An 11,331-nucleotide genomic window follows, 5' to 3' on the forward strand; every position below is an offset into this window, starting at 1 on the left:
TCTCTCTCTCTCTCTCTCTCTCTCTCTCTCTCTCTCTCTCTGTGTGTGTGTGTGTGTGTGTGTGTGTGTGTGTGTGTGTGTGTGTGAGTTTTCCTAAGTAGCCCTGACTGGCCTGGTACTATTTGTGTATCCCAAGTTAACATTAAATTCACAGCAATCTTAATGCCTCAACCTCCCGAGTTGCTAGAATTGCAGGCATGTTTCACCACACTTGGCCTACTGTTTTTGATATTGTTCTATAATACTTTAAGTCATAATTCACAAGAAGCAAAGTGAAGAATAAACAAAATATGTCTCTGAAATTTGAAAAATTTGTGACTCTTCATTTATTTTTTATCTTGATAAAATGTATTTGAGCTAGCCATGGTTTCTTGCACCTGTAATCTTAGCACTGAGAGGACGAAGGCAAAAGGATTGCTTTTAGTTTAAGGTAGCACAGGCTGTGTTGTGAGCTCCTGGCCAGCCTGGATTACAGGGTGGGAGTCTTTCTTTAAGACTGCACAAAAGCAACAAAAATTAAGACTAATGATATAGTTCAGTAATAGTTTATTTGGCTCTCTGAGTTTGGTTCCAAATATTGATTAAAAAATAACCATCTTTAATTGGTTCTAAGTCTAATAAAAAAAATTTAGACTACTAGAAGCAGGTATTTTGAAGCCAAAGATATACAGAGAGGGAACATGAGCGACAGTTGTAGCTGTAAACCTAAATTCATTTATCCATTTTAAGAATTTGGTAAATTATTTTCCTTAGAAATAAAAATAAAAACAGGAACAAAAGCAATGTTTAATAGCCTGCATGTCATTTGAAAGTCTAAATATTTAAATAGATACTCTCTTTTGCTAAAAACAATTTTTTAGTTTTGCTTAGTGCCATAAAAGTTTTAGTGCTTCATGTGTTTATGTGTCCTATCTAATCATATTTTACGCTTCATTTGTTTGTTATTCTAATGCCTGGGTTGTCTAAAATTGCTTATATTTCTCTTACAAAGACTTGGATTGGGAATCGAAGAAGAAAATATCGTTTAATGGGAATTGAAGTTCCACCTCCAAGAGGAGGCCCTGCTGATTTCTCTGAGCAGCCTGAGTCTGGTTCTTTGTCTGGACTCACACCAGGAGAGGAAGCTGGGCCTGAAGTAGGAGAGGATAATGACAGAAATGATGAAGTGTCCATCTGTTTGTCCGAAGCAAGCTCTCAAGGTACTTTACTGCATCTCCTAATAACAGCCTTTGGAAAATTCTTATATTTTTACTTGCTTTTCAGTGTACTGCACTTTAAGTAAAGAGTGTTCAGAACATACGACCAAGTGTTTGAAAGAAACAAATTTGTTTTTAATGCTTCTATGTAAAAAGTCTTCCATATCAAGTCATCACAAAGCATATTCATCTATCACAGTAGTGATGCCCTACTTTTAAAAATGTTAGCTATTACAACAGTCCTTATACTAGAATCAGGTAAATGATTACGTTTGGAATTCTAATCAGCTAGGCGAGAGCTTCCAAATATTTCAACAAGTATGGTATATTAAGATGAATAATAGGCTTGTAAGCTGAGATACTAGTTGCCATTCAGTGCTTTTCCCCTAGCAAACTGTACAGTGTCAGGCAAAGTATTTAACTCTGCTCATTAGACTTCCCTTCTTTGCCTATTAAAGAAAGTTAAACAGGCTCATCTTTGTATTACCTCTCAATGATTCCCTGAATAAGTCTGCGTGCTAGAGCCAAGATTAATACCATGTACCCAAGAGGAATATTTGATTTAACTTCGAGCACAGAAATAAATAGTCCTGGTATCATATTTACATTATATATCATGAAAATATTCCTCATAAATATAAAATCCAGTCATTTTTAGTAAAGTTTTTAGATCTATACCATTAATATTTTATTTTAGATCTTTTTGTAATCAACCAAGGAAACTCCCCATGTTGACTCACTGCCTTTTCTGTCCTCAGCATCAAGCATACTAACCTGTCTATGTAAGTGTGTCTTTCTTATGCACTTTTCAGAATCTGATCATAAAAACTATAGTCCTTTTGTATCTGTGCTTCAGAAATTAAGAACCTCTCATTTGCTTGTTTTTTTTTTTCCATCGATATCAGTTAAGTATATTGGCAAATTATTTTCTGGTTTATTTATCTGTTTTGTGTGTATACATGTGTTTGATGTGTGTAGGGACACACAAACCCAGAGATCTCTTTCCTGGTTCTAGCTTGCTTGTTCTGGGAATTCCCTGTCTCCCTCTGATCCACTGGACTAGAATTACTGGTGGGCAACCATCCCCACTCCACTCCATATGGTTATATGGTAACTGTCCCCACTTACGGTTATGTGGCAAGTGCTTTGCCCATGGAGCCATCTCACCAACCCCTTGTTTATTTCCTTGACTTTTAACTTTTTATGATTCATCTACACATATATATTCATATCCACATGCATGGAGAGAGAGCTAAAGAGAAAAACCGGCTTGCACTCACTATGCTGCAAAAGACTGGTCTTGGACTTCCCAACCCTTACCTCCCAGGAGCTTGGATGAGTAGCATGTACTTTTTTGCCTATCAATACTAGTCATCTTCAAGAGTGGCATTATTTGTGTGATATAAAATTTTATGTTAGGGTAATAACTGATTATACAAAATCATTTTTAGCAATTAGATCAAGAATAAATTTGGCAGCAGCCATAACTTTTGTGTTCTTACTGAGTCTTTCTGTGAGCTCTGGAGTGTTAGTTAACCAGTTACTTTAGATACCTCAGAAGCTCCAATGTAGAGAGGAGGGTGACTACAAAACATTATCACCCCAGGTTGAAGAGCAAGGTGAACAACTCCTCATTTTTGGGATTAGGAGAATAATCAAAGTATTATTAATGGTACAGCTTTATCAACATGACATTATGTAGGATAACAAGATGTATTATTGAAGTGATGAAGTTTAGATTTGATTATTTTGAATTAGAATTTGTCATTTCTCCTGATCCTCCTATCACTACCTCCTGGTTCTGATTTTTCATGGTAAAATTTTGGGGTATAATTTTTACATTGTCAGACATAGAAATATTTTCCCTTGTGGTTTCTTCCTTTGCATTCCTAATTAAAGTCTCTTCTTGCATACAGTTGTGAAAATAAGCTCATATATTCGCTTCTGGCATCCTTATGGCTTCAGTTTAACAATTTTATATTAATTTCACTGAGAATTTACTTTGCCTTAAGATGTATGAGGAAAATACCTAATTTTACTTTTCCAAATAGTTCGGCAACGGTTGTATACTATTTGTTGCATAATTCATTCTTTGTCCAGTTAATTACAGTACAGCTTTCAAAAATTAATTATGTATTTATACATATGCATATTCAGGTACACATACATAAACACATGAGAAAATTCTGAACTTCCTATTATGTTACATTTATCTGTTTTTAACTGTGGCTTTATAAAATCACTTACTATCTGGTAAAGTTTTTATTTTAGCTTTAGATGAACTGTAAAATTTTTTAGCTATATCTTCTCACAATTTCCTCCTCAAATATATGCAAAATTTTTACTCCTATCACATTAAATAGTCAGGCTGTCATTATAAAGATTAATTCGGTTTGCAGTTCTGAGGCTTAGAAAATAGCAGCAAATACACAGAGACCTGTTGGGTAATATGGGTCTGGAACTCAAAAGAGAGCTTTAAGTAGGGAGAAGAAACAGCAATCTGACAAACAGAGGCTAATTAGTACCTCGCCACAGAAGCAGAGTTTTGATTGAGAAAATTAAAATCCCAAAACAAAACAAGACAAGACAATGGAGAAAGACTGTATGTTGAGAAATATTTACATTTTTGGGCCCCAGGGGGAAAAATAGCTGCTGAAAGAACCTTCAGGAAGAACAGAGCTGGATAGTGTGCCATAACTAAAACCAAGGAAAGAAAGAGATTTCAGAAATAAGAGGGGTCATTATCTCAATGATATCATAAAAATTGAGTAGAAAGGAGAGGCCATTGAATCAGTCTTTAAGAGGTTCTTTGCAAAAGCAATTAATTGCATGCCCAAGGGGCAGGCAGGCAAATTGTAATAAGTAGAATAATGATAGGGACAGAGAAAAATTGTCACTGTTGAGAGGACAGCGAATTTTAAGTCCAGGTGTTTGGAAGATTATCAAATGTGAATATTCTCTGACTCTACCTCTTTCTCTCTTTCTCTCCTCCCCTCTCCCTTCTCCCTCCTTCTTCCTCTCCTACCCTCCTCCATCTTTCTCACTTAAGGCTACAAATGATAGCAGAACTTAGAGGGGCAGGAACTGATGCAGGCTTCACAATCATTAAGAAAAAAATGTTTATGATTTCTGAGGTCATTTGTCCTCATATGGTTGGTCTAGTAAATATGTGTTTGTCTTCTGTTAGTCTTTCCAAAATTCTATGTGCCTGGAGATTCTTGGGTAGCAGTAATTACATGATGGGGTCTTTAAGAGCCCAATGCCCGACAGCTATTTGAAGTGAATAAGGAAGAAGAGGTTTGTATGTTTCTCTGAAAAGGCAGGCTTTCTATGAGGGCATGTAGTAGTAGGAGCTGCGGAGCTGCATCCCCAGCACCCCAGCCACCTGGCTAGCTTATGCCCTGAAATAGTTACACAGACACTGTATTCTTTTAATCACTGCTTGGCCCATTTCTATCTAGCCTCTTTTAGGCTAACTCTCGCACCTGGACTAGCCCATCTCTAATAATCTGCTGTAGCCCACAAGGTGGCTTACCAGGGAGATTCTAGCCTACATCCATCCTGGGTCGGAGCTTCATCGCATGCTTCTCGGAGAGCAGAGCTATACCTGCATCTGCCCAGGAGAGGGGAGCATGGCGTCTCTGCTCCAGAGCACAGAGCTGTCGAGACTGAGCTCACTTCCTCTTCCTCCCAGCATTCTGCTCTGTTTACTCCTCCCACCTATGTTTTAACCTATCAGGGCAAGCAGCTTCTTTATTTAATTAACCAATGACCTTCCTCCATCAAGGGCATACTCTGAGGAATCAAAAGGCATAGGCCCCTGAGTGCAGAGTTTCATTCCCAACTGCTACTTCCCCTCCTGAACCAGAATTTTAGAAAATCAGCACTTAATGAGAAAACAGTGCATGTTAATTTGAAGGTCTGTGTTAATGGTCTGCATTTAATAAACCACTGCTCCTCTACTGGCATCCTTTGTCATATAATAATATGCTGTCTAGATAGCTGGCATAGTAATCAAGACCTAATGAGAAAAAGAAGAGAAAGAATTTAATGTATGAATCAAAAAACACAGGATGAGACGTAAACAATTCCCCTGGTGGCTTATTTTTCACAACTGCACAGTAACCTTTTCATTCTCATCAGAAATTGTAGCAGAAAAGCATTTTCAAAGACTGGAAGGAGCCTCTTTGGTGCTGTTTCCTACTAGGCCTGTACAATTTCTTCATTTTGCTGATGGAGAATACTAATCTGACTGAGTTGGCTATGTGATCTTTTTGTAAGAACTAATTATATCGTCTGGCTGAGACTAATGCCCTAGCTCTAAAATGCACTGACCTATATTCTCTTCCAGTTTGGGAAAATCTAGCTAGATTATGTTTACATTGAGATTTGCATTGATGTCTTATTAGAGTTATAAAGATAATTCAAAAACCTAACTACTAGAATTCATAGTCCTTGTACACAACTGTTAATTTAACAGGATTAGAGTATTTTAAATGTCTAAAAGGGGAAAGACTTTTAAATTGGTGCTTGCATATTATAATACATGTTAAACCAAACACATGAAAAAAACCATACAGTTTCTTTCAGTGTCTTTACAAGAAAAAATATATTCCTTCAAATTGTGAGAAGGGGCTAGCTTTGCTGGCTAACCAAAAGTGTTCATGATCCCTTAACAATTTCACATGCAATCCTTTGTTTCTGAGCAAGCCTGTCGGTTCCTGACACAGACCTTCTGACTCAACTCAGTTCTACCTTGTGCTTGACCTTCTGCTTCCCCATTTCTTTTCCATTTTCCTGGGAGGAGTGAAGCTAGGCACAGGTGGACTGATCTGGCAAGGAAGGAAAAGCTACATGGCTTCACCCCTTATGTACAACTTGGAAACTTCCGCAAAAAAATAATACCTGGCTAACTCACCTCCTTCATTTTAACTTTGTTTTCTACCAAAATATATTTATTATTGAGAAATTTAAAGATTTTCCACTATCCTGAGAGGCAAATGGTTTAAAGTATAGAAATAATTGATACAACATTAACATTGGTAGAAGTGCCTCTTTTTCAACTGTATCTTAGTATGTAAAGTGTATAGAGTGCATGCATTAAAAGATAACTCCCCATGGTTTACATAGGGTGCTCTCTAAAGTTTCACTGATTAATTCTATTTTTTATTTTTCAATTAACAAAGCTGCTTGTTTTGAGGAATTACCAAAACACATTGACAGTGTCTGGATCTTAAACTTTCGTTGATGCTGCAAGTATCTATATGCAGAAGGAAGCATCCCCTATTCAGTTTATCACTCTGCACCTTCTTATTTCAGAAGCCTCAAAATAGCTTTTATTTAAATTTCCTAAAATAATCAAACCATGCATAAATAAGCTGTCAGTGAACCAGAACTGTATATAAAGTTCTGAGTAAATCTGAAGAAGTGTACAGCAATCCCATAAGGAATAGTACCAGTAATGATCTTGTTGGTGAGCAATATAACCCCTCTTCTGAGACCACTGTACCTAATATCAGATCTGCAGCTAAAGCTAATGAAAAATTTCCCTTTTTCCATTTCATTGCATCACTGATTATGTAGGACTTGAAATGTCTGTGACTTGAAATGTCTAAATAATGACTAGGTAAACTTTTCTTTGTCTAGGATTCATTGCTTTTATAAAATTTTAAATTGACTTGCCTTACATTTCACAAATAAATGAGATCATGCACTTTTTTTCTTTCTGTCTGTCTGGCTTATTTCACTTAGTTAACATCCCCTGGGTTCATCCGTGTTGCAGCAAATAGCAGGGCAAGAAAGGTCAAATAAATCAAATATAATACAACAGTGGATTTTTGAATGGGGAGGGGATAATGGAGATACAGCTCAGAGGGTACAAACTTGCAGTGTGTGTGATGAATAAGGGGAAAAACCTAATGAATAGTGTGAAGACCATAGTTAATGATAATATATTGTGTAGTCAGGATTTTCAGTATGTGATGATAGCAGGTGTTGCCTGGGGGATGGGAAACTGTGAAATGATAAATATGTTAATTTATTTCATTATAGTGGTCTTTCTGCTATATAAATGTATATTGTGTTATATACCACACGTACATACAATAAAATTTAATTTAAAGTGTATGGTAGAGATAAGAAAGTTAAATTGAATTTATACCAAACATTGAATTAAAATTCTGTTGAAGTTTTCTTGGATAGCATACACTTGAATTCTCATAAGCAATTCTCCTAAGTGAATTTCTCCTAATCCTTCTTCATGTTTCTACGTGGGGATGAATGGATTAGAAAAATCTTAGGAGGGCTGATAAAAATTTTTGTTCTGCTTTATAAATTGAATTAAAATGTTGTTTACCTAGGATCTGAGGAATTTTACTAGTATTTATTTAAATAATCTCCATGAAATCGCTGTGAAGAGAAGAGAGACCCAGAGATAAGCACTGCTACTCTGTTTTGAAAGCATCTGGGAGAGGGTACTATAAAATAAAGAGGTTAGGGGGTAATGTATGCAGACTCACCCAGGCCTTGAAGCAGGCACTTGCCGTAGCTCATCACAAAGAGCTTTGTATTAGACTAGATCCTCTAAATTAATATCATTTGTCTCTATTTTATTATTGTAAAATATTGAATTTGATCCAAAAAATGCATCTCCATTGTAGGAAATATTTGGAAGTACCATGGAAATGGAAAGACTCTTACTCCTTAGTGAAAAACTCTGTGTAAACAAGAGCAAGGGCATATTTTTGCAAGTATTTTCTCTTTGCATATGTACAAGTATGTACAACAGTAAGCATATGTATACTAGTACTTAAATAAACCTGCATTTTCATAAAATTGGAAATCTGGCTTTGTAATTTTATGCCATTTATTGAGAAATTTTTGTTTTTGTTTTATTACAATGAGCAAATCCAGGAGTAGTAAAAAGGCCTGTAAATTCACCACTTAAAATGCAGAGATGGGAAAATTGTTGAAACTTTAAGGTTAATATGGTCTACATTGAGTTTTTTGTCAGCCAGGGCTATGTAATAAGACCTTATCAACAAAAAATAGGAAAGAAAAGAAAACAAAAATGAGTATTGTTACAAAAGAGCTTAACTAAACAAAATTTAAAAAATTAAAGTAAAAACCATTATAGTTATATATAATTCTATCCAGGCATAATAACAGAAACACTTGAGCACAAATGGTATCATTCTTTTTTTAATTCATTAAAAACCTACTTTTTTCTTTTACAAATACAAAATTATGTAAACCTACATCATAGATCTTATCATTTTCAATTTTTCATTTGTTAGTAGGTCATTTTATTTCATTTTTAGCAATTTCATAGTACTTAAATGCCTTCTGTACTTGTCCACTGTTAAAGCTAGAGTTTTCTCTCATCTTTTCTGTTAGAAATAGAAGAGTGATGATAATCCTTGTATTTCTATCCATCCACATAACTAACTAAACTATACGTGACTTGGATATGAATAAAATTCACAACAAAGCACATTTGTAATAGATTTGCCATGTGTATGTTTTTGGTAAAGGAGGCATTATTTAAGTATTATTTTAAAACTTCAGTGAAGTTTTGAGATACAAGATATGAAATCTTCACTTTTTTTCTTATAGAGGAGCCCAGTGACATCATCCCTGATGAGACCAGGATGCAGAAGGATGAAGAGCACCAGGCAGTATCTGCAGATAATGTGGTATGTAGTTTGAAATTCTTTCCTCATTACAGGATGGACTTTAAGAACATTGTGCCAGTTGATGACACCATCTGTATTATCAGAATAAAGTTTTGTTTTACTCTGTAAACTAAAGCAGAGCTTTTTTCCCTATGATTTTAATATATCTTTCAGTGTTCAATAAGTAAATTTTAAACCCTTTTTCATTTTTTAACTTTAGGAGATTTCCAAGAATGAAAATCTAAAACTTAGTTCAAATATGACATATTTTACATATAACAAGTTATTTTTCTTAAACACACTGATAAGGGAGCAGATTCATTTCATTTGACAGATGGCAGAATTGAAGTGGAGTTTAGGTGGCGATTGTGGAGGAAGCCTTTGTTAGTACAAGTGCTTGCATCCAAGGGTTTGTCTGTTTAGACTATACCTATCTATACTGTATTTGGAAACTTTTCCCTGGTTAAATTGGACTCTGGTAATTGCATTCAAAATCACAGCAAAGAAAGACAATATTTTAAGAATTTGAATAGCAGCAGGAACAGGCTGTGTGTGGATTAAACTGGATTGGAAAAAATGTAAACATATAGTGATATTCCCTTAGCAGCTGTTTTAGCAGAATTTGTTTATATTTTGGCCCCACAAAATGATACAGAAATCAAGATAGTATTAAACAATGCCAGACACAAAAAGAAACTCCATTACATTTTCATTTTTGCTTTTGAATCAATGTTCTATGCATAATTTTCATTAAAATCACACATATAATGGAGTTTTCGTTTCCAAAGTAGTTGTGATGTCATAATTTATTGTAACTTCTATCACAGATGTTATTTCTTTGGCCCAATAATCCTAAACATCTATTTAATAAAAGCAGAACACATACAATATATATTTGGCCTCATATTTGTTAAATACCAACAATATCTAGCATTATTTTCTACATCTAAAATAGAGTTCTGAATTACATTTCATGGACGTTTAATTCAACAGACATATTGAAAAATTAGGTTTGATTTTAAGGCAGTTTCTTTCTTCAAATGACTTATAATCATTGTTTTCCACAGTGAACACTCCTAATATTTTAAATCTTGCCAAATATCTCCTTCTGCTCTAGATTTTAATTACAGCATATTAAATATAAATAATTATTTACAATTGAAATATCTTTTCTTCCAAAGATATGTTCACTTCTAGCCTGAATTTCTCTACATTGAATCTCCCCAGCAGCAGACAACTAAAAATAATAAATGAAGTCGTGACATGCTATGACTCATAGTCATTTCGGCACCTAATTTTTCAAGAACAATTGATTTTCAGAGACAAAACTTCAAACTTTCAAATGTTGATCTTCTCTCCCTGTAACTTTTGAGTGCCTCCAATTATTCATGGATGACAAATCCCAGAGACATATAAGACCCATTTATATGCACAACTCTATACAGTGGCTGTTGGTACCTACTTTTCTTAAATGCCTACCTCTATTTTTCCAGAATCAATCCAAACAGGTAGCAAATCTAAAAACCTTAAAACAAGAAGTATAAAGTGTAAAGCCTAGAGAAGACTGATATGATTAAGACTCAATTTTATCCTGATTCTAATAGAAAAAAAAAGCATTAGACACATCCCCACGCAGTGGTAGAAGGCAATTTCACTGCAGCTGTCCCTGACTCACAGAAAGCAGGTCAAAAGCCCTGTGATGATATCATTTCCTCAATGGCAGTATATCAAGTACCATGATTCGAAGTTTGTTTGTGAGTTTTAATCACATATATTTTAATCATATAGATATATAATATAGATATATAATATATATTCCTGGATAGAAAGTCTAATTTCATATTCTGCCTATGACATGCTGCTGTTAGTGTGCTTGTTCTTAAAATACTGACTACTGACTAAACCTGGTTTATCTTCCCTCTTTTTAAACCTCACTTTTGGTTGGCAGTGTTTAAATGTTTTAAGGTACAGTTTGTTTCCCCTTAACTACATTGTTTTACATGCAAAGGATAATATTTAAACTGATTTTATTGTTTTTTCTTTATTTTTTAAAAGGTTTTCTTATTAAATAATTTGTTTTATCCTTCCAGTTGGATCTTATTGGTAATTATTTTAATCAGCACTGAGATGTATTGTTTACCTTTTGACAGATATTTACTTATTATCTATGGTACACAAGATACTTCACAAGCCCTTTTTGTTGTGCCTTAATTCTGAAGCTAGGGGAACCTCTCTCGTCTCTGTCCTCTCCTTGCTCTCTTTGTTACTGTCCAATGAAGAAAACAAATCCCCATGCAATTTTCAGCATTCTATCATAGATGGCTGCTTCAAATGTCTAGCTAATGGAGCACATTAAATATGTGAATTTTTAGACCTTGTATTTTCCTTTGGGATACATGCCATATGTTAACATTTTCATTAGAAGGAAGGGTCATGTTGAGACAGTAAAGGAACCCGTTTCT

The 11,331-nt window shown here is 34.8% G+C and overlaps 1 protein-coding gene across 1 annotated transcript in view; it reads left to right on the forward strand.

Moving 5' to 3' along the window:
* Positions 1-11,331, forward strand: part of Hdx (highly divergent homeobox) — a 134,511-nt gene that overhangs the window by 108,465 nt on the left and 14,715 nt on the right. The window contains exons 6-7 of the mRNA XM_005366713.3: positions 992-1,199; positions 8,811-8,890. Of these exons, the coding sequence (XP_005366770.1) occupies positions 992-1,199; positions 8,811-8,890 (288 nt within the window). The remainder of the gene's footprint in view (positions 1-991; positions 1,200-8,810; positions 8,891-11,331) is intronic.

The sequence above is a fragment of the Microtus ochrogaster genome, unplaced genomic scaffold, assembly GCF_000317375.1.
Source record: "Microtus ochrogaster isolate Prairie Vole_2 unplaced genomic scaffold, MicOch1.0 UNK13, whole genome shotgun sequence".
NCBI classification, from domain to species: Eukaryota; Metazoa; Chordata; class Mammalia; order Rodentia; family Cricetidae; genus Microtus; species Microtus ochrogaster.